This window comes from Cinclus cinclus, chromosome 7 (genome assembly GCF_963662255.1).
Source record: "Cinclus cinclus chromosome 7, bCinCin1.1, whole genome shotgun sequence".
Lineage (NCBI taxonomy): Eukaryota > Metazoa > Chordata > Aves > Passeriformes > Cinclidae > Cinclus > Cinclus cinclus.
This window is the reverse complement of record NC_085052.1, coordinates 16,149,029-16,173,767: the sequence shown is the minus strand read 5'-3', so window position 1 is coordinate 16,173,767 and position 24,739 is coordinate 16,149,029. Positions and strand designations below refer to the sequence as shown.

The following is a 24,739-nucleotide window of genomic DNA, read 5'->3' as shown; positions in this document are numbered from 1 at the left end:
GCCACTGGGAATATGTAAACTACCACTGGACAAAGGGCCAACCTTCATCACTCATTCCCCATTCTAGCTGAGCTCAGATATTTGGATTCAGCATACAGATTGCTGAATTAAAAGCTATAGTTCTGTTTTAACCTCAAACTATTTGTTCTTTCTTTCTACCCTAGTAATTCACCAAGATACAAGTTTGGCATGTATTCACAGGAGGTAATATCTGCAACACATCTGCTCTACACACCGGAGCTCAGAAGGTTTTATCTAACACTTTAGGAGTCAGCAAAATGATAAAATACATGTTTAAAGTTGCCAAAAAAAAAGTAACCCAGGTAACCTAACAGTAAGGGCTTTTAAACAAAAATCACATTTATACATGCATATTTTTAGATGTACAAATATCTGTATGTATATATACATATTTGCACATATAAACATATGGATGTGCACACCCATATATAAATCTGTATGTATTTATGGAACTACAGAGTTAATATTTTCTTGTAATAGAAATTAATTTTACTCTCATTTCAAAGTTGTTAGTAATTTGCATATTCCTTTTTTTTTTTTTGGTCTCAATACTTTGCTTACAATTCATGCACAAAGGAATGCAGGAATGCATGAGGTGAACCTGACTCTTCATCCACATTCCCCCAGTCAAGGAGCACATTTCTTGTTCTCTACCTAAATACAGCAGAGGAGCCAGACTTTGAAAATATTTACCATCCCACAGTTTTATCTAGGTGGGATAACCTTACTTCCACCAAAGCAAAAAAAAACCCAAAAAAGTAGCCATCAAGGTATGTCTGGAGAATGTGCAGGTTTGAGGGCTAACATCTTTGAACACTCTGGCCCTATAAATCTTCACATGATAGTTGTTATGAAATCAAGAATACAGGTAATTCAGGCACACAAACAAAAATTAAATTACCACAGATGCAGGCAGAGTGTTTCCAGAGGGACTTTCTTCCATTCTCCGACTGTTAATGAACAAACTGGAAATTTCTAATGTTTCATTGTGTAGGTTATGGAGCTGGACATGTCTGTAGCCTAAAGAGGAAAAATCCTTCTGTAAATACTTTGCCACATCCTAGGACACAAGTCTCATAAATGGAAAACTCAAATTTGCTGTTTTTATAGCTACATTTTGCCACACAGGTAGGAATTGAAGCACTGTAATAACACTGCATGAACACTCTGTACAACATTGTAACACAAATCCTACTGCTGAGTGGCTCATAGAGCAACCTACTTTTGTTTTACCATAATATTCAATATAGTCATACATAAAATATCTAAATATCAGAACATGAATGAAGCAAGGTCAAATTCTGATTGGAAAATGCATGTGTATGGCCAAATCTCCTCACATGCCAACCCAGACAGTTGTGTGATGCTACAGTGGTACAAAGTAAATGTAAAAGAGCTACTGGCAACATGGAAACTCCTTCCCCCAGCTGTCACACAATTAATGATGTTTCCTGATCTCTCACTTTTTTTTCACCCTTTCTTCAGCTTCCCTCCAGTCATGGCTTTGAAAAGTGCAATTCCCCTCTGCACAGTGATCAGCTGTTACAGCAGTTTCTTTGGCAAAGGGAGTGAAACCACTCCAAGCTCCCTAAGGAAGCAGCCAGTCCCCTGGTGAACACAGCCTCAGGAGCACCCTCGGGATCACAGCAGGTGTGCACCACATGCCCCTGTCCCCACAACAGCACAGGATCGGATGTTTTACATGTCACTGGGGGGCTGCCAGCTCCCAGGGAGTCCTAGATCAGCATTGTGCTGCCAGGCCCTGCTGTGTTGTCTGGTCCCTGTCTCCTCTAGAAAAATGCAACTGATTAAAAATTTCCCTCTGGAAGGATTCAGCCCAGCAATCTGCTGGACCATTTTGGCTTAGGATGCCAGCACAAACTATACCATACCTCTCTTGAGCGCTTTTAGGGGAATGATTCTCTGAGCTGTTACAGCTGAGCTGTTATTTTCGACAACCGCGAACCGGAGAAAGACCAAATCTTCGAAGTGAATGCGAAAAAGGAACTGCTCGTTCCACATGGGGTTGAGAGTATTGCGGTGGATGGGCTTGGTGCGGAAGTGGCAGCTGTCCAGGGGCATCCCCAGCACGTCGATCTCGATGCAGGGGCTGCCCGTGCTGTTGCTGGGGCAAACGTTCTGGCCAGACACGATCTGCAGCCAAGGAGCACAGAGAACGATCAGAGGAGTAATCCCTATGCTGTCATGATCCTGACTAAATAATGCTCGGCACACCCCTAGGTACAGCTTGTTAACATGCTGAATTAATTACAACACTCTTGTGATTGCCAGGGCACTAAGTTCAAGAGCACAGCTCCCTCAACTCTCCCACCACCAACACCACTGCTATGGTATCTTTCCTCTGAAAAAATACACTATACAACTGTTCAAGGCATCTGAACATTAATCCAGAAAGAATGTACCAGCAATGTAGTAAAAAAGGATCCCATTTTCTTCTCTATTACTCTGGGGTGATGGCACTGAGCTCCAGCTTGCTTTGGCATACACAACACAAGAATTAAGGGTGCAATTACCACAGCTGGGAGAATTCTGATTCTTATGACTCTCACTTTTCTGACACATTTCCTGGAAAGGACTAACTTCTGAGAGTACATTTTTTTGGCCACAAATACATGAATTATGTATCTTGTTATATAACTTACAAAAATATTTTTTCAATATTCAGTACAGCTTTTCATAATGGCTTTTTGTGCAGCTTTTCAAGTGTTCATAAATATGTAAAACATCAAGGCACATGTGTAATTTTACACAGTTGTAAGTAGTCCCAGGGAAAATGCTTTCAGGACTGAGTTTTAACAAATACCGTGAAATAAACAGGGGAAGTAACTATGGATACAAATCAGCCAATACAATAAAATAAAGACAAATCTCTGTTCCTTTCCTCTCCAATTTCTGTTAGTTAGGCTGACCTTTGGAAGCAACATTTGAGGATTCAATCTTTTCATTTAGAAGCATGACTGTAATGCTGGTTAAAGACTGTAGTTGCACATTGTCTACTTCTATCCATCTGAATGGAATTCCCTTTTCATGTACTTACTGTTAAAGAATATATAGCTGGCTCTTTATTATCCAGGTCTCTTTCCAATGGACAAAACTGCTGATACATTGAACAGTTTTTATCCCACAGAACCGGAGGTTTCAAAACATATCCACAGCCACCGTTAGCTTCAAACATTGCTGCATTGAGTTGCAGAGGAAGATCTGCGAAATTAAGGCAGCCAAAACTGACAGAGAGCAATGGTACAATGGAAAAAACTGTAACAGTGAAGAAAGACAAAAGTCGTGTATGAAGTATCTTTTTAAAAATTATTTTAGTTGTGTACTACTCCTGATTTTCAGAAGTAGCTGTGATTTATGTATCCAATCTATCCAGTAATTACACAAAACTCTACAAACAGTTCATTCTTTTCATTGTCTTTATTGAACTGTAGGGCTTGCTACACCAGTTCTCTGAGAAGTTTCTAGGAATGTGCCCTGAACTACAGAATGAAAGAGCATTGTATGGTTCCCCCATCGAAAATGTGAAGGAACACAAGATAGAATAGAAAATATTCCAAAAATGTTATTAAACTAGCATCCAAGGCAGCACTTCCAAGTGAAAAATAGTTCAGTACCTTTTCATGCCTGAAATTATCCGAAACGGATAACAGTTACTTGAACTGGGAGAAAAAAACAACCTTCAGCAATCAAATAAATACAAAAATGGAAGTGCTGCTGTCCAGGCACTTCTGGGTTATCAAGGGACCTGTTGCATTGGCATAGAGCTCCTGGACTCTGAGGTCACTGCTCTCAAGGACCAGACTGTTGTGGTATGAACCTGCTTGTGCTGGGGTGCAGATACAGAAGATCCCCTCAGGAAAGCAGGGAAAAGTAAACAGGGAAAATACAAATTCACAACTTAAGACCTTCTATCACATTTCAAACATATTAAACCTGGGTTTGTGTAGCCTTACCATCTGTTTGGTAGTTCAGAGCCACGAGCTGTACCCCATGGAGCCAGAAGATCAGGGGGTGGGGATTGGAGGAGTCGATGCGCGTGGCGGCGGGGTAGGTCCTCAGGAGCTGGCAGGTGGTGTGCTGGATCAGCTTCTGGGAATAGCGCCTGCAGAGCCGCTTGGCAGCGTTCTCGTTCAGGGACGAGATGTGGTAGCACTTGGGTGTCCTTATGATGGCACTGAGGGAAGCTGGAGAGTTGTAAGGACAGCAAGGATCTTCCCAGGTCTGCCGCACCACATCAAAAGGACCTGGAAAATAAACAGTGCCCTCGAGGTACAGCTGCAGGGCCAGAGACTCCAAAACTGCAACGTTTTCTAGTGCAGTATGTGTGCGTGCTTTGGCTATGGTAGAAAAAGGTGATCCTGGAAAATGGCACTATTCAGGACAAATGTCACAGTCCTCCTCACACAGTAAAAACAATACATGAGAAGAAACACAACGTCCAAGTATTGAAATAATACCATGATTAGATGTGTTAACAACCACTTTCATAAATAAATAGCTAATTGGCATTTGCCTGAATAAAATAAAGAAATAACTTTCCCTTCTTCTCATTTACACATTTTACATGAGGAAGAGAGGCAAGAATGAAAGCCATCTGCTGATTTTCCAAACAGACAGTCTACGAAGACTGCAAAAGTTAGGGGGAAAAGGCAGCAAAATACTTATATGCTTTAGAATTAGGCATCACACTTCTTCACTTTTAGTCTCTGGCCTCTAGAAGGAAATCTCTCCTGTCTGCTGCAGTCATGCCTTTGGGTTGTAAGAAATACAACCCTCCCTGAGCCAGAAAATGAGTCCAAACTATCTGTTTATGGCAATCACTTGAAAGGAAGGGGATCTGGGTCTTATTCCTGCACCAGAACCTTTCCTGTACTTTCTTTGTATTTCTTTACATGTGTTCATAGACAGACACACAATTTCCAGGTTCACAAACTGAATCGCCTGCCAAGTCTAATTTTCGCAATTACATATTTGGGCTTGGCTGAATTTTAGGCTGCTAAATTCTATTTCAGACAATAAAAAAATCTTTTCTGGACCAGCCCAATAGTCTCCTGGCTTTCATTTGTACTTTGAAAATATTCACTTATATCTTTAAAAATATAAACTTTGAGATATTTAAAACGTACATTAGCTTTGAATTGTTTATGAATTAGGGTCATCATATTTCTGATCAAGTAATCCAAATATTCCACACTCACCACTTCAGTTGTAATAGTGGTACTGTAATAGCTGCTGTGCTAATGAAAAACCATTCCAAAGTTTAATGTTCTACACATTGCAAAGTATTTGATCTTTAACAACATGGTCTGGTACATGTGTTGGATTACAGCGTCATTCCACGTGACTGGTGAAAGAAGATGCTAACTTTACCTTTTCCAGATGCTTTGGCAAGAGCAGCTGACTCCCCAGGGCTCAGCCTGCCAGGATTGTTGCCAAAAATGGACTTCCTGCTTTTTCTTTCTTTTCCTCTGCTAGAGCCAGATGGGTTTAGGGTTGACAAGCCTGTTCCCATAAATGTAAAATAAATGAGCCAAAAAACATGACCAAGAGGGCATGTCATTTTCCACCATATTTTACATTATTTTTGAAGCCATGAATACTCCTGTTATAAAGCACACAGGATAAGCAGTGTATTTTTCTCCACAATTTAATTTTAACATCTTTACATACATACACACTCTATATATGCATATATTATGTGTGGTTTTATATATAATGCATATATGTATGCATTTATATAATGTATACAGAAACTAATATGAAACAATACAATATACAATTCCCTCTCTGTGATGTAACTTTTCTTGATTTTACTTTTTGGTTTGAGGAAAGTAAAGGCTTTCTCTCAAATTACTAAATTATCAAATTGATACTAAAAAAATCTGCAGTAAGAGTCCTGACATATTCATCCTAGAAATAATTTTAAAAAATAAAAATCTTTTCTACAGAAACAATAAATCTGTACAGTAGTGAATATCATGGAATTCATCTAGGTTATGATATAATTAAATAAATACAATATCATGATTTAAAGATATACTATACTATACTATAATATAACATAATATAACATAACAATATAATATACTATAATATAGTATACTATTATATAGTATAATATAATATAATAATATATCCAAATGCTGTCGGTTAAACAGTTTAATTTCAAAATGTTTTCAGAGCCATCTTCTGTTTATTTGTATTTCAGTGTTGGGGAATACAGTTAGGTGTGCAAAATCCATTACATATTTAATGGCCAGTATGTCCTAGGAGTGAAGCTGGAAAGCTCTAGTATAGCTATTATTCAAACTTGTGCATTCTAGAAACATAAGCATTAAAATCATGACCTGAATCCTGGTAAAGTAAACAGACTTAATCCCACTTAAGGTCAATTTCTTTCTGTTGGCTTGGAGAGAGCCCACAGCAGATCAAGATGAAAGTGCACAATAATTATTCTGACACCCACAGCAGTGACATGTGGGATGTTCCAGAGACCCAAGATATATTTGGGATATAGAATGCAACAAAGCAATACACCATTATATGCCTAACTGTGACTCCTAAAACGTTGCACATTAATTACATCAAGTCACACCTGCCTAAAGACAGTTTTGGATTTAATACTCATATTTCAAATACAAATGTAAATCACCAAAAAGATACATTGGCCTCTTTCTGATTGAAGTCTGCCCACAGCTGCAAATTTTCAGCTCTCCATCTTTATGGCATATGTACATGTACTTACTAAAATTATGCACACAGTTTCAATGGAACTGCTTGGGTTAATGAAATTCAGAATAAACATAAATGTTTTCCATGTTGGTGATGTACTGTCTCTTTGGGCCAAAGCATACACATAAATCACAGAAGATGGTAGAAACTGGGATCAAGAAATTTGAATTGACTAGAAGAGTGAGGAGCTATTCATTGTGTGCTTCCAGGACTATTTAAATCCAGTTTTCAATGGATCAAATGGATTTGTTAAGTAAGATCCAGGTTTCAAAATCCTGTTATGGAGACAGTCACTGAGGAAACAAACTGACCTCATAAATCACCAGAGAGTGCAGTGCAGAGCCCTAGGCATGACTGAACCCAGTGTGATGGCCACAGGGTAGCTACACTGCAGCTGGCAGTTTCCTTTCAGTCTTTCCCATGCTTTGCATGTTACACATCTCTTCCCTCAGACAAGCTCCATTTTTCACTCCAATTTAAACTTGACTTCAAAACATAGCTTTACCAATTCACAGAATCATCAATTTGCAAAATAATAGAGATTGATAAGGATATGGAATTTATCTGGTCCAACTCTGGTCAAAGTAGGACCAGCTTAGATCCCACCATAATGTACATAAATCCTATTGTACTACCACAGTGTCAGAAGAAATGTTTTGTGTTTCCCTACAACCCCTGTGCCATGTTCTTTGAGTTACAAAATTTAGTGCCCATCTCATGTTACATATAAGCATACTGCTTTACTGCTTCTAGACTTAATCCAGAGGATTGAACGCTTCTCTGCCCTTCTCCTTACCATACTAACACAGCAGTTAAACTGTAATTGCCACCTTCTCACCCTGTGTTTCAGACCAACAGAAAGTCTGCAAACTTGCAGAACTTAAAAGGAAATCTACATTATTTATCTGTAAAAAGGGTGCCCCTTTTTATGTTCAGTTTAATTTCTTGAAAAGTGATACCACAGGGGCAGATAATTTGATATGATGGAGATGGTGACTGAATTTCATGCTGGTGAGCTCAGGTGGCTCCCTGCTCCTTCCACCAGATTGTGCAAATCCTGCTTTTATGTACTCAGGTTCTCTACTTATTGTGTAAGGATCTCAGCACCAAGGTGACGAGCCATGTGCCCGAGGCAGTGCTCAGGGGTGCTCCACTGCCCTCAGCTTGGGTGACCCCAGAGAACAGACCTTCAGCCTCTCACAAAACGGTGTAACTATATCCAACACACTGAAATTCAAGTTAAGCAAGGACTGTAAGGTCAAAGACCTCAGAAACAACAAGAGCCATGGTGGGTTCCTTGTTACCAGAGGTTTTATAAACAAGAAATGTTATTTTCTCCACATGATAAATTCTGTTTTGACCAGGAAACACTTAAGGGAAGTCCACGTTACCCAGTAGATTAAGGTAAATGAACATTATGGTCCTTGTCCTTTTTTATAGTCACAAAGCAGTGATTAACCTTCAGGGATGTAGGCAAGTGTAAACACAGAACAAAAATACATGAAGACAGGAGAAATAAAGTATTTACACCATTGATCAGACACTGACATGAATTCTGCCCTCCCTACTTCCAAAATTCCTGCATTTTCTGAGTTGTTTAGAAGCACAGGCACTTGAGCTACAGTCATGGATCTACCAGCCTCGTTCCCCTCATTAATGGACAACACTGGGGTGGGGCACTGCACCACATCTGTGCCCTCTGGCTGAGCAGAGGAATCCAATCAGTGGCATGGTGGCCATGGAAGCCTACTTTGCCTCAGAGGAAGCAGTATTTGTCTCAAAGGAGACAAAGTCTGTTGTTCTACAGCTTTATGTGTTCATCTGTGAAAGGAGATTTTTCTTTATTGTTTTATTCATGATCCTTTTAAAGCAAGAGGAAGAAATCAGAGATGGAAATGAGGTATTTCTTTAATAACCAGTATTACATTAAAAATTAAATATTTCAAAGTTTTCCTGGAATATCAGAATTTTTTAATGTGTCAAAATGCTTGGAACAACCCAAACTATCCCCATTTAATCTTGAATATCTTTATTTGAAAGAAAATATTTTACTTGAATGATATCTCATTGCAGATTTCATCAAAAAGAGTATCAGATTTGAATTTTTAGAAGTTATTATTTTTACAAGTGACACCTACAATTTTTAAAGTTATAAAAGATTATAAAAGATTGTCTGTTCATTTTCCAGCATGTTTATCTTGCCTATTTGACACTATTTTATGTTTGGTTAGCTTCTCTAATCTGATTATAATTCTGTTTGAATAAGATCACGATTTAGCAGAATTGCCAACTTTTTCACGAAGAACCATTCCACTAAAGAAGAGATTTTTCATTCAAAACATTAAACATATCAATAAACAATAAATTCTCAATTTACAAGTGTTTATGTGCATAGTATGAGCCAAAATATACCTAACCTTATACTCCAGTACTGAACAAGTGCCTATCAGTTATCTCTCCAGTTACTCCCTCTCGTTTTCTCTGCAAAAGTTATTCTTCCTTACTGTACCAAAGAAGATTCTCCAATTTCCATAACTGCTTCCATGAAGACTGAGTGAAAGTATGCAAGCAGCTGCACTCACCCACCCCATGGAAAGGTGCTATACCCCTGCAAATGGCTCCTCTCCTGTCCACTCGGGAAAGGACAGAAAATGTAGCTGTAGGCAAAGGTGGAACACACTAAACAGAGGTTGCTTAAAGAAACTTGACACATTCTACCTTCAATGCCTTAAGAATATTTTCCTTCTTAATTCAGTAGGTTCCTTACATGGAAACTCAGAGCTCTTAAGATAAAGCTTTCTGTCATCTGGCATTTGGCAGTGAAGCAGTTGTCTAAGTTGTGAAGACTGGCAAATTTCACTTTTGTAAACATTTTAATATGACAAACAGTATGTATTCACATAATTTATGAACACTACTTCTCAGCCAGGAGCTGCTATTATGAAGACTACCAAATCATGAGGAACGAACCTCCTCGACTACTTCAAACTAATTCAAAACATAAACATAATGTCTCCAGGAATTAGAAAGCTGAAAGCAATAAAACAGGGCAGTGTACTTACCCGGGAACTTTACAGCTTGACAATAAATGACAAGATCTGATAGCTCCGGGGCTATTTGTCTGCTTTCCTTCTTATTTTGTGGAAGATAGAATTCTTCTCCCAGCTCCATGTCATAAACCTGAGTGACAACACCAAGAACATTTAATAACAGTATTACTGAATGTGGAAGAACTCTTGCATCTCTTACTTATGTCTTTGATATATTTTATCTCTTTCTTCCTATATGATTTCTGTTCTCACCTAACAAAGCTCCCTCCCGTGTGCACACTTCTGATCAACACCTGTTACTGATTCTGCAGTAGTGTGCAAAGGCCTTATTCAAAGTCAGTTCTACAAACATTTAGACAAAACACATCCATGTTGAGAAGAATCTACAATACACTAAACAGCAATATACTTGTTTCCTTTTTCAGATTATTTAATAAGAGGTGCTGTGATTATCTGATATAATCGTGCATTATTTTAAACTTATTTTGAAACACAAAGATGCTGAAGATTCAGATAAAATCTTCAGTTCCATCAATACTAATTTTCAACCAAGCAGCTTATATATACTATAACCTCTGAGGACTTGTACAGTTGTTGAGCATTTGTTCTACTTAGGCTATTTTTTCTGGTGTCTTTCCATGCTTTCTGTTGTTTCTCTTGATTAAAGTGCACTTGCTATCTGATGTCTCAATTATCTAAACTGTCCAAATTCTTTTGAACCTGGTAATATATCAAAATGCAGCTGAGAAGAAAAAACAGAACTACCTTTCCTTTGTTATGGTAAGTAGCACAATCGGCCTTCTTTAGTCGTTTGGCAGTCTCTTCATTATATTCAAACTGCAGTTTATCACTTGATAATTTATTCTCAGGTCGATCTTCAAGAATATTATCTAAAAAGTAATGGGATTTTAATAAACATAAAGCTAAACAATTTCAACTGGAAATTTAATTTGAATTAACAGTATTTGTGGACAGTGCTGTGAATCTTATATGAATAAGCGGATGCTAAAATAATGCATTTACTGATCAAAGCATCATCCTATAGTAGTAACCTTCTATTTAAAAATGTAATGCTTGGGTTTGGTTAAGTTGGGTATTGCCTTTCCTTCAAAGCACATCCTTGTGTGCTCAGAAGATTTTTAAACCCAAACCATCTAATGAATAAAATCTGCCATCTGAAAACAATTGATAATCCTGAATGACAAAAAAATGCCAAAGTCCAAGCAAAATTAGCCCCATCAAATATGTACACATTTTGTACAGCAAATTTTGTCTTTCCTCTCCTTTCACCATGCACATGTATTTTTTACATCTATAGAAATACCTGTTTAAAGCTACATATTTTTCAGAGAATAGTATGCCTAATAATGATGTGGTCTTTCTGAACCAAAATATTGCAGTTGTCACAAAAGGAATGGTTGAAATTTATTCCTGATATTCCTGATGCTTTGACCATATTCTTTTTATGCATAACAAGTGTCACACATGCAGGCTTCTACCAGTTCCTGACCAATTCACAATGCCATATAAGAATATCTGCTTGCATTTACAATATGAAGTAGAAACTATATATTCACACTGTCACATTGAACAGGCTGAAGATGCAGTGCTGATTACATGCAGTTAAAATGCTCAACCAAGTGGCTTTTACCTTCCTGGCTGTTAGGAGCAGGAGAAGCATTAAGGACATCAGCTAAAGGGAAATGAGTCAGAGAAGGAATAAGAGTAAAGGGAATTAAGATTCAGATCCAGAGAAATGAAAAGTAAGTGTCAGTTGTAAAACTATTGGCCTAACACAAAAAAATTTATTGGTTAGAAAAATAAAACGGAATCTCTTCCAGAAAGTCTACAGACTCTGTTATTTAGATTAGTTTTAACAAAATATTAACATAATTGAAGTCTTCAAAGAATAATCATTGTAATAAAGTAGTAAACCATGCTCCAGATTCCTTCATATACTAGAAGGTGTGAATGTTTCTTGCTAGTTCAGATTTCTCAAACCTTCTCTTAACCTGAACAGCACTCAAAAGTCACTTACTGTGATCAGTTTGCAAAATTTCCTTGGCAAGTCTGTTAGCAAAGATTTGAGTTTTCATGGCAATTTACAGCTACACCATCTCCACCCCGTTCCTTACAGAGTATGCTCAAGTAGCCAGCTAGGCCAAATTTCAGGCAAAATGCAACTGAAGGCAGCATTGATATCAAACTCATAAATAACACTGCTATTCCACAAGCAGTGTCAAGTCTTGAACTGCATTCATTAATTTTGTGACTATTTTTTAAACCAATAAACACAGAAGCAAGGAATGTAAACAAGAAACCACCTGGAAAGAAGTGCTGTGCTGCAGGACCTACTCGAGCCTTACACCTTTCCTGAACACTGCACCTAGAACTTAAATGGGTCCCCACCAGAATTAAAGGTGCAGTGAGTGGAGCATTTCACTGTCCACTCAGGGGAACATCGCCAGCTCTGTCAGACCATCTAGCTCAGTATTCTCTTTCTAACAGGGGCAACAGAGCAACCAGCCACTAACCACCACCCCAACAACCACATTCTCTGAATAATAGGGCTGTTGGACCAAATACTGCTACCTATAACATCTGCTTATGAATCTGTCCATTAATTTGTCTAACCCTTATTTTTTTAATATGCTGATGCCATTCATGTCTGCAATTTCCCATGGCAGCACATTCCAGAAGTTTACTACCAGCTGCATAAACAAATATTTTATCTGTTTTAGACTGATCTTCCACTTGTATTACTGAGCACCTGCTAGATCTAATGAGCAGCCTTCTGTGCTTCCCTTAATCCATCACTTCATGACTTAGAAAAAGTGCTTCCAATTCACCCCTCAGTCCTCTTCTCTACCAGCTGAAGAATTTCAGCCTTTCCAGACTCGTGCAAGGACACTGCTTACCCAGCTCATTCCTGAACTAGACAGAACTACTGTAACAAACAAACAAAGAAAGAAACAGATATAGTTACCATCAGAGAGAGATTCATAGTCATAATCATATTCATCCTCTTCATCTTCCTCCTCTTCATTGGTAGCTGTGGGGTTGCTAGCACCATTGCTAGCCTGTGCTTGCAAATGTGCCAGCTGGTGAGCCTATGACAACAGAAACACCACATTATTGCTAAGTACTTTTAAAAAGAAAAAAGATATTCATCACTGCTTGCATCTTGCTTTGTTTATATGAAAGTACTGAATCTCTTAAGTGAGAAATAAGTAATACTGTTAAGATCAAGCTAAAATACGACTTTAGAGGTTTGAATGTAAAGATAACTTGTATTGCAAGAAAAACACTTAATAAGATATGAAACCTAATTAATTATGGGAAAATGTCCAAGTTGCACATCATTCAAGACTGCCTTTTTCCAGTCTGAGATATGCTGTTTCAGAAACAGTTAAATACTTTTGAAAAAGATGGAGAATATCCATATACTGGTATGATCAGCATGATTTACTCATCTGATAACAATAATTTAACTCTAATACAGTAGTGTTTACATTTTGGGCAATTAGTTTTCAAGGATTCAATCAAACTGCTGACTAACCACAGACATTATTAGATTGAGGCTACTTGAGATGCAACTCTAATTTTTAGAAATCAAAAAATTCTCACATGGGAATAAACACTATTTGAATAGCAGAGTCCCTCACAAAAAGTCAATAAAAAATCGAGTGTTTGCCTGTCTTGAATTTGAAAAAAGAAACAAAGCAGAACTCTACCAAAATTACTACATACTGTAAATATACACACATACTCAGTGCATATCACTACTTCTCAATAAACATGAATAGCAAACATTATAGCCTCAGAGAAAAAGATTCATTTATGTTTGTTACACAGGGCATGTGATGTTAATAATAGTATTATGAAGTTTTATAAAATTAATACGCACTAAAATTTAGTTAAGCTGTAGCTATAATTTACTATATGTGTTGTCTACTTATTTGAAAGCACTGCAATCCACTGTGAGTTTTCCAAGCATGAACATGCATTAGATTATTCTGCTGTATATATGGGATTAGCAAAAATTTCAAACACAAATAAAGTATTTCTAGCAAGAGTTGGGTCTCAGAGCTTGCTGTTAAGGAAGGACTTTACCTTTTGTTTCAATATATCCACTGGTGTTTGATGTGCTTTCAGCTTCTTGTTTTTAAGCAGGATTTTTCTTCTCAGTTGGCCCGGGGAAGGCAGCATGGGATCATCAGAAAAGTCACTCTCAAATAAAAACTTCGTCACCAACTTATCTCCAAATACATTCTGAAATAGCAAGAACAGGTGATGTATTATGGAAAACCCCACGGCATGTGCTTGGAATGATTCACTGTAGCTGATGGCTACCTTGAAAATCTCGGCCATCTTGCGCTGCTGGGGCAGCGAGCAGTGGTTTTCTATGGAGATGATGACCGGCATGTCGGAGGTGATGAACGCGTTGCGATCGATGGCTTCAACCACCTCCTGTGAGAGACAGAGCCATTGAAAGGACATGGGAGCATCCTGCAGCTTTCAGGTAACCTACTGCTAGCTCAGAAGGAGACATCTGCTTTCCTCTGTAAGAAGGAAGAGGCCAAGGAGTGCTAAACAAGCTGGCATCTTGTTACAACAAAAGTGCTAACACCTACTTCTGTTACTTACGTAACAACAGAAAGACAGAAAATTACACTACAAAAACTAATTTGAAAGCATATTTACCACTGAGAATTTCACCTCTGACATAATCTACAGTTTGAATTCTATTAGAATTTAGCCCATTAGAATTTGTATTTTTCTAGTAGCTAATTATTTTTTCTCTTCATAACAGAAAAAATAACTCCTCATTTTTATTGTTTCTGCGTTCAATTACCAGCATACCTTAAAAGAGATCTTTGTAGTAAGAGTGTGCCCATGATAAATGATTGGCATGCCGTCATCACCATCCCAGCAGTCCAATTCTACACTTCTGCAGCCTTGTAAAAGGACCTACAAAGCAATTGAACAGTGTAAGCACATCTAAGCCACAGTGTCATGCCATCAAAGCAGAAGGCAGACATTGCAGAGCTGAATGAAAGCCCAGTGATTGAGCAAAACTGCTGCAAAGAGCAATCTCTGAAAAGTAAACAGCCCACAGAAGGTACAATCCCCAGCTCACTCCATTCCCTAACTGAATTCCTTATTTCTCATTGAAAAAGAATGGGAAAATTAAGCAAGGCATGTATGTTCTTGGGAGAATCACCACAAAGCTTTGAAATTCATGGTATCATACAGGACACACTGAATCTTTTGCAGAAAGTGGTTCTTACTGTACAGCTTAATTTTCTGAGAGAGAAACATTCCCATATTTCCACCTGCAAAAACAGCTATAAAGCAACATGGCAATTTATTTCAGATTGCTCCCATGACAGCTTATGGGAAAAGCATCTGCAGTTTGTTTGCTGTGGTTTTTTTTATTACTGTTAGTTTTATAAATAAAAGAAAGTCTGAAAATGAAGTCTAAAGAAACTTCTATGAGGATATTTAAAATGGAAATGTGCCAGGCCATCTTAATCAATTATATTAAGCTATTTACAGCCATCAATTCATTTATCAATTTTTAAATTATTCATATAGAAAGCCATTGCTAGAAAAAGCAATGAAGGAAGCAAAGAGGAAGGATGAAGGAAGAGATGAGTTAACCCATCTTTTGGTAGCCCAGCTTATTATTGCTATTAGTATTTAGCATGCCTGGTATCTGTATTACAATTTAATATTTTACTGAATAGAAAGATCTCAACAATCAAACCCATTTCCAGAAAAACCAGTCATGAACAAAGAAAAAAATACTTCTACTCAAAACCTGAATAATTTGATTTTAGACAGTTTTGTCCATAGCTGGCACTCCACCACTTCTGTGAAGCCAGACACACTGAGCCAAAATAAAGTGGTCCTTCTGCTGGCAAAAAAAACCTACTTGAGGGACAGGAAGAAGCTTTTCTTAATCATGCAAACTTTGAAGGCAATTAAACTTTTGATCTCCATCTCACTTCCCATCTATTACAAACACAATACTAAGATCACTGTGCAGTGCTACTACAGGAACCTCTGCAACTGCTTTATTCAGTGCATTCACATAACTCAGGATTTCCTAATACAGCCTCACCTCTCTATAGCCCCAGGTGAAGGAGCATATGGGACATCAGATGAGTCCTTCCTCAGTGGTGAGTCATTAACTCTCAGCATGAGGAAAACACTACTGACAGGAAGTTTGATGCTTTCTCCAGCATTTTGTAAACACACAGACATACAAGTATGTATATGTATACATATATATATATATATACAAACAAACACAGAACCGAAAGCCCAAGGGAGAAATTGTTCCTTCCCCATCACCACCAATCAGGCATAAAGTCTAAAAACTGTAGAATATTCCTAGAAGTAATGGTTCTGTTTGAAATTTGTCTTTGCAGTGCAATGTACAGTATTTCAGTAGTGTTTCTGACATCTGAATGAACTAAAATATTAGATCAGTCTTTCCTGTGGGAAAGTCTAATTTTAGTAGGTTGGGTCAGACCGACTGGTGTCTAAATGCTATGAATCTCAAACTAAACCCATTTTTTTGCCTTAGAAAAGGCATTTGAGCACAACTGTGCTTACAGGCAGCTTTCCCACACATAATGTTTTCCAACGTTTTGCAAGCAGGGGTTTAGGACATTTAGATTTTCAAAGCAAAAAGGTCATGTTCCTGAAACTTGCCAGTAAAACAAACAAGTTCATGTTGAAAGCTACACAACAATCCAATCCTGCATACCTGGCTGTAGAGCTCCACTGAGGACTCCCCTTTAAGCTGATGGCCAGTAAGGTAAGTATTGTGAGAGGATTCTATGTAGTAATATGAGAGAGGAAAGTGCAAGTCCTCAGCATTCTCCTGTGATTCATCATTTTTGGAGGCAAAGTTGTCTTTATCCATCAAAAATCTAGAAGTGAGAAGATGTGAGGAAATTTTATGCTGTGCTGAGCATTTTGTGACTCTCCAAGAAACATCAGTACACTGGTAGTATCATATTTTTACATATATATATATATGTAAAAGCACATAAGTAATTACCTTGCAAATCCTTCAAAAGATAGCAGCCCCTGCTGGCACATGTTCACACTAGGTTCAAATTTCTATAAGGAGGAAGAAATGAGATATACATATATATATAATAACAATTCTTAGACATATGTCTTTGTTATGTTTTTATATGTCATCTGCTTATAGCATTAAACAGTATGTAAGCAGTCTTTTTGTGTATAAAGTAATCAGGTGCCTGCAAACTGTGTCTTACAAATCACAACACAAGCATACTAAAATCATAATCATAAATCAAAGAACCACTCAGGTTGAAAGGGATGTTGGGAGATTGCCTAATCCAACCTGGTGTTCAAAGCTGAGATGGCAATTAAATTGAAATTTAGAAAGATTTATGATCAGGTGTCCTGCTCCTATCTAGTATGCTTCAATACAACATACCACCAACACAACAAGAGTGGTGGTATTCCAACTTGAAGTTTCTTTAGAATTTCTGTCTTATAAATTCTGCAATTCTATCTTAAATGTTGATAGTTATAGCCTTTGTTGATAGTTTAGCCTTTGTTAATTGCTAAAGAGGGGCTTCATTTTGGAGTATATCAATTAGGGATGTTTGGAGGAATAAAAAGTTTTCTACATTTTCTAAAATCTTCACCTATGATATGTAAGGGAATAAAGTGTCCATGTTTGCTCTGAAATCTTTTTTTTTACAATAAAACAAAAATATGTGGAAATGGTGCTTTTTAAAGTTCCAAAGTAAGATTATGCTCAATCAAACGTGGTCCCAGACAAAGAGAAATAAAAGAATTGTCACAAACACTTTTCCTAGGTGGTGACATCCCTTCCCTACTAAAGCACACAAAGCTAATAAAACGATTCATCTGCATTCTTAAAATTGATATATTTATGGACAACCATATAATTTTCTAGCCCAAAATAAAGATAGTATTAAATTTTAAATTCAAGTAAACTGTAAAGACAATATCAGCGTGGAAGGAGATACCCACACAGATGCTATTCTGAACAGTATACAAGGTTAATGGGGAAACTGGAAGTAACAGGAGTTCTAGTATAAAGGAAATGCAAGGTATTTGTATTACAGACCTGGATAATACTGAGGATTTCATCATAGGTGCAGTGTTCTCCTTGGCAATTCACTAGGAAGTCATTCAGCTGCTGGATTCCTACTCCAAATACTCCCAGTGATGTGCTTTCAACTCCAGTACCATTGGTTACGATGCTGGCAGCAGCAATAGCATCAGATATTTGCCTCTGGTTGTCTGATAGCTGCTGCCTGCTCTTAATGAATAAGCCAAGGTCTGAAACATTTCTAGTCAACAAATCTTAAAAGAAAAATGAGGAAATGAAAATATAAGCTCAACAATTATGTGTATTACATATCCTGTAGAGAATATAATGTAGTATACAAAACACACAAGTATCTCACTGGGTGATTCAGCACTGACACAGTAAATTAGAACAAAACCATCCACTAATAAAAGAGAGAGCATTAAGCATGCATGCGAGAGGACTACAGGTGTCCAATTACTCTGAACAAAATCCTGGAACCTTCAACATGGATCCACAGCCTACTATACACCCAGGACTCTCCTGCTCCCTCTCATCACCACAAACAGCCTTAAAGCCTTTCCTTCACTGTGTGCAACCCCACACCCTTCCTGTTCAATCACCCTTTATCTTCCAGTTTCATATGCCAATTGTTCTGCACCCTCCCCATAAGCTGCTTGGCACAAAGACTGTTTTCATTACACGTAGTCAAAGTCCCAGACTTAGATTATGGTAACTGAGGAATGTAGAGGGGACAGAGGCTTCCTTCTCCTTTATCCCACATAAAGCAGAACCACTAGGAAACTAGATAAGAAAAAACCAGCAAAATGGGACACAGGGCACAACCTCCTCATTTCTCCTCCCTATATTTGCTCAGTGTTTTAGTCCTTCCAGGGCTCCTGCAACCTGTACAGATCCCTGGGCTCAGCCATTCAGTGACAAGTTTAATTCCTCTTCTATTATCAGTTACAAATATATCTGGCAAATGGAAAGCTGGAATACTTTTCCTTCCCTTCATCTTTGTCTTACATTCTGCTAGCTACGTATTAGAGGAGGCATGGCAGCAGTCCTTTACTGAAACTTGTAACTGATAATGGGACTGACTGAGACACATTTTAGTAAGGCAAATAACTGAAGTTGCTCAGCAGTCTAACAGCTGCATTTTTCTGTTTAACAAACCTAAATCAGGCTGGAATCCACTGCTATTTTCATCAATCTTCAAATTAGTATAAAGTGGAGCAGGCTCTAAGCCAGATCGATTGCAAGGCACAGCATAAACATCAAAAAGGTCTTTCAGATCCTTGCGGCTACGGACACTGCAAAAAGAGCAGAAAAGTTCAATTTTTGCTCTTCTATAAACTTGAATGAATGAAATTAGTACAGAAAAAAATATCTTTTACCTGAAAGATTTGAAGAGCTCTACAAATTCCACAAAAGTCATGTTACTATCAGACACCATGAAGTTCTGAAATCCCTTCATTCCTCCTTTGACACGACCATGCCAGCTACTGCTGCTCCATGTGCTAAACCAAAAAAAAGACTGCTGTAGTTTGGTTACACTAAACTTCTACTTAACTGAAATTTTATGTGTATTAACAGTTTATTTTTGGTCTCCTTAATGTATTTATTACCAATATCTGGAAGAAGCAAATAAAACACCATCTTATAAGATGCAAAATGATGTTTTTTGCCTTCTTGCTTTATAGCAGCTATTTTTTTTCCTGCAAGACAACTGCAAACTTTATCAGAATGAATAATGTATATTATGCAATTTAAGTTTCTCACATGGAAAAAGGCCTGATGCATATGGTACAAACGAAAACACTTATTTCCCCTTTAAAGAAAACAATGCCAGTATTCTTGTAATGCAGGGTGTGTATAAGGTTCATTGAAGATGAAATAATAAAACAGATTGTTCTGTAACTGTAATCATTAATCTAAGTTGTACAGCGGAACAAAGTTTTTGAAATAGAACCAGCACATTTCCCAAAGTCACATCCCAAAATCTTTAGGCTTCTAGAGGATTTACACTAGTAAGTACAGTTAGGCCCTGACTTGAGCAGTATTAACAAGTCCTTAGTGAACTACATGGAGTAACTTGCAGTGGGGGGCTGAGCTCGAGTCCCCTCCTGGGCCTAGACACCAATGAATACACATTACAGGAATGAGATCTGCCAGTAACAGCAGCCTGAAAAGGGTAGGATCTAAGCAACAACACAAATATGAAGAACTATCTAGTTTAAATCATAATTAACTGGACAAGTATTTCCTTCACAGTATCAGACCACATGTCAGATTTTATTGCTCTGTAATGTTCAACACCCATCCATTCTTCTATGAATTTTGCCATCAGGTTCAGTACAAATAGTTCCGACAGCTGTGATGGAAAAACAGGACCAGCTTGTTGTCCAGCATTCCTAAAGACAGGAATGCAAGCAGGTGACTTTCTACACAAACACGCTGGACCAGATTCCTGATTTTACGCCTGGCATGGGATGGATGCATGCAATTGAAAACAAATGTGATTTAAAAGTATTCAAAAATATCATCTACTCTAGTTGATAATGTTCAATTTGTTTGACATCACTATGGCAAGTACTGACATACTGCATATAACTTTTTTTAGCTAAAATAATTCCTAGCATTTTTATCAGACAGGAAAAATAAACCATGATGAGGAAAGTCTCTAGATTTCAGAAAACAGATTGGAACTGCAGAGTACCAAATGAGACCAAGAGCAGAAGAAAATGCTCAGCATTTCACCTGATCTGATCACTAAAGATTATCTTCCAAAGCAATGGTAAATAAATACAAACAAAAGGTATTCAAGAAAAAAAACCCAAAACCCCCAAGAAAACCCCACCATCACCAGTAACAAAAATTGTAATTAGTAGCAGTCTGCATTACACCTGTAGACAGTTAAGGAGAGAGGAGGTTTACTCTCCCTTCCCAAAAAGCCCCCATCTCTAGTTTTCCATCTCCTGTGCTCGGTGTCCAAGTGGCCTTATCAAGCACTCTCCTGCTTCCTCCACCTCACAAGTGGCACTAGATTTCCAAAGAATTTGGAAATTCTTCAGATGCCCATCTGCTTTGAAGGAATGACAAAAGCAGCTGCAAGCTACCTGTGTTCAGAATAAAATACCTCAGCATTCTCTCCAGTGCTCCAAATTTCTTAGTGGCGCATGAAAACTGGGTCAAGATAATGGGTAAAAAATGTAAATCTGTTCTGAGGAAGACTTCTTCAGGACAGATGAAACAGCCATAAGCTACATCCTGAGCAAGTTCCAGCAAGAAGGGTCCTAGCAAATTTGGGACTGCTCTGCAAAGCGATGCTATGGAGGTGCCAGACAACTTTGCCAGGGAAAACCTGTGATAACTGGGGGAGGTCCACAGTGCTTAGCTACACACAGAACCATGCAGAAACCCAGTCCTAAGAGGACTTAAAGGAGTATTAGCTGCCCTTTCTCAGGGAATGCGAGTTTTTCATTGATGGCTTTTAATCTCATTTAGAGACAACAACTATTTTGGCATAAAAGCAAAAAACAGATTTGCAAAACAGTGAATAATTTTCCAGAGATAGTAAAGCAGTATTTCTTCAGTTCAATGTAAAATAAAGTTGTTCTCACCCTTACAAAAAAACCCCTGCATATCAAGACAAATGCAAGTTTGTGAATGACAGTGAAAAACAAAAAGAACACAGAGGCTCACAAAGCAGTGAGCTTGTGGAGCACAAACCCAACCACATGTTCACAAGTGGCTCTACTACTCACACCTGTTGCCAAATCCAACTATTTTAAGTATAAATACAATCCCCAAGAAATACACAAGAGGAACCATTGCACAAGACACATCTCTTCAAATATAATGTTCTATCAGCACCAGTAATCTCTTCCATTGTTTACTGTTTCTCTCCTGGAAACTCCAAGATTCATATTCATAACAATATTTCAGCATTCTTTCTCCAAAAAGGCACTGGAAAGCCTCTCTTGAGACTGTCTTCTTGTATGTCATAAGGTACTGTCCACATCCCTGATATATTTGTTACTACTGTAATTACTACTACATCACCATTAGTATTTATAGAATTAACATAGTAATGCACTATGTTACTGCCCATATTACAACAGCAATATATAACATACACTGCCTAAGTGGCACAAAAAGGATGAATGTTCAATAAAAAGAGGCCTGTAAGAGAAAGATTTCAAACTGGTTCCCCCAGTTCCCAAGACAGTACTGCAGTCATCACCAGGAATGTCAGCAAAAGTTACTACTCCGCCAGGTAGAAATTATTTGCACTGAGAAACCTCAGAACTTCATTTCACACATCTATAACATTTATGGGAATTTTCACTATACAGAAAATGCCTATAACTATGTTTTGGAGAAGATCTGGAGAAAGAGTTAAACTTTTTATTTGTGTAGTTTTGGAACAGCATTCCAATCTGCTTCTGTAACAGACATAAACTGAAACATGCTGCTCAGGGACTTGCTACAAAGCCATCCTCAGATTCATGGCATTTCAGCTTAAATGTCTTGTGTTGTTCTACAATGTGCTTTAGATGTCTGCAAAAAGGCCAATGACATTTCTGGCGCTGTTTCTGTCAGATTCTGCCAGTTTGGCACAAACCCCACATTTGATAATAAATAAGTAAAACCAGCTTCTTTTCTTTTTAAATCAAAGCATGGATTTTGCCCTTACCTAGACTGACTTTTGCTCGATGATATTACAGGAGAGGAGACTGGTCTTGCTGGTGAAGATGATGTAGCTCCTAAGCTGGGAGATCCAGATGCTGTCAGAGAGTGAGCTCTTCTCGACAGCAGGTTGTTAGATGGAGAAGCATTAATAATAATATTTTGATCTAAGGAGAAAACGAAAGTTTTCATCACAATTACAACACCTGGCCCAAAAATATGCTTTTGTCCAGGAGACCTATATGAAAAGATAGGTAAGTAAGTATAGTAAGATACTAGCAGGATTCTAGCTTTGTCCCAAAACAGTCAAAAAAGTACATATTGAACACTTCCAAATTTATTTTATCTGAATAGAAAGGGAATGCTGAAAACTAAATGAAAGAACAATCATGAGCCACTAAAGAAATTAATTTCAGAGTTCACAGATTTGGAATTTCAACTGCAAAATTAGCTTTATAAGTTTATTTTTAACACTACAAAAAATGTGTGTAAAAAAAGGCTTTGAGCCTGATAGACTTTTAAGCACTGAAACAATATATTTACCTGGTTCTTCTTGCTCATCAATATCTTGAGGATCTGAACCGCTTCTATTGCGATATTCCTTACAGCTCTTTGCCTTCCGAGTTGCCATTTCATCATCAGTGGCCTCTCCACTTTCACCCTAGAAATAATGAGCACCATAATAAACATCCCAAACCCACTCTTCTTTCCATTTCATTTCAGTGCAATCTGCAACAAAACCATGAGATGTATGAACTGCTCCTTATGAAACAGACTCCTGTGAGGCCAATTCCAGTACAAAAGACACAACTTAAACAGATACATGGGACCATTAGGTGTTACCTCAGTTTGACATCACACAGAAGATGACGATTGTGCCTCCCTAGAATGTTGCAGCTGGTTTTACACTACTTCACTGGTGCACTGGAGCCCTAAAGAGGATGGTTCTTGACAGTTGAGAATCTTTCTACCTGCCCACTAAAAAATGTAGCATAGAGGTGCTAATCCTGCCTTTTCCTCCCTCCTGCCTACTATTGAAAGCAGTTTTGTTCAGGAAAAAGAGAGGAGACTGCCAGACGAGGTCATGTTTCCGTCACCCACACAAGGTAAAATGGGTGCCTATGTTTTGTGGAATAACTACAGTAGTGTTTTTCAAAACATGAAAACAAAAAGGATTACAAAAAATTACACCAACCTCCAGACACCACTTTGCATGTTAAGATTTCTATCAGCACCAGTATTTTATCTTTATACTGAGGTAGCACCTAAAGGTTGCAAGAAGATTCTGTCCCATTCTGCAAGCCCTGGCATTTACATGTCCTAACAATGCTGCAAGCATGAGAAAAGAACAAACTATTGGAAAGCAATAAACCTCAAACCTGAAACTACAATAAAGTTTTAAAATCATTATCTAACTTCTTTTCTCTGGTTCAGAACACAGCTACGCAGTGACTTCAAGAAGGAAATAAAACACACTAATAACAAAACATTCTACCCTGATGAGTACTTTCTTCTTTTTCTTAGCTGTGCTGATTCCCAGGGTATTGTTTCTCTGCACATTGGGCTTCTCAGTGCTTTTGGTGAGAGATCCCGTGCCTGTGCTTCTTGCACTCCATCGTCTGCCTCCGAACAGCTCAACAGCCTGAGCCAAGGTTGGGCCTTCAAACCTTCCATCCTCCTACAAAGATTCTCAGTGTTAACAAAACAAGGAGAATAAGGCCACATTTCTAAAGCAATAATATAGACATCTCTGAGGAACCAATGAAAGAAACATCAAGAGGAGGCAGTTTTCGATTACTTAATGAATTCCCCAGGGCTATTTTGGGGGTGCTTTGGGGATGCTTTTGGCCCTAACTATTATCGCTCATTATTTTGGTGCCCTTTTAAAGTACAGTCATTGCTTTTTTTCCTTAATAAAACACTTACTCCAAAACTCCAAACATAGGAAGAGCTTTGTAAAAAAAAAGAATAACCTCAGCATATTTAAAACTTGCGAGGTTTGAAATAACCTTGTGTGGAGATCTTGCTGCTTAAGCCATGTTAAAACATTGGAGATTTAGTGTTAATCTTTAATCTAACCTTACTTATGATAGAAACTAATTGCACTACA

At 37.9% G+C, this 24,739-nt stretch overlaps 1 protein-coding gene across 1 annotated transcript in view; it reads right to left on the bottom strand.

The window, feature by feature from the left end:
* PLCE1 (phospholipase C epsilon 1) overlaps positions 1-24,739 on the bottom strand; it is a 111,564-nt gene that overhangs the window by 4,549 nt on the left and 82,276 nt on the right. The window contains exons 8-26 of the mRNA XM_062495990.1: positions 24,125-24,307; positions 23,173-23,290; positions 22,637-22,796; positions 19,335-19,457; positions 19,114-19,250; positions 17,971-18,209; positions 16,900-16,961; positions 16,603-16,768; positions 14,688-14,795; positions 14,178-14,294; positions 13,938-14,096; positions 12,811-12,934; positions 10,590-10,714; positions 9,837-9,954; positions 5,413-5,544; positions 3,996-4,286; positions 3,080-3,243; positions 1,914-2,175; positions 923-1,041 (exon numbers count right to left, since the gene is read on the bottom strand). Coding sequence (XP_062351974.1) covers positions 923-1,041; positions 1,914-2,175; positions 3,080-3,243; positions 3,996-4,286; positions 5,413-5,544; positions 9,837-9,954; positions 10,590-10,714; positions 12,811-12,934; positions 13,938-14,096; positions 14,178-14,294; positions 14,688-14,795; positions 16,603-16,768; positions 16,900-16,961; positions 17,971-18,209; positions 19,114-19,250; positions 19,335-19,457; positions 22,637-22,796; positions 23,173-23,290; positions 24,125-24,307 — 2,907 coding nt within the window. The remainder of the gene's footprint in view (positions 1-922; positions 1,042-1,913; positions 2,176-3,079; positions 3,244-3,995; positions 4,287-5,412; positions 5,545-9,836; positions 9,955-10,589; positions 10,715-12,810; positions 12,935-13,937; positions 14,097-14,177; positions 14,295-14,687; positions 14,796-16,602; positions 16,769-16,899; positions 16,962-17,970; positions 18,210-19,113; positions 19,251-19,334; positions 19,458-22,636; positions 22,797-23,172; positions 23,291-24,124; positions 24,308-24,739) is intronic.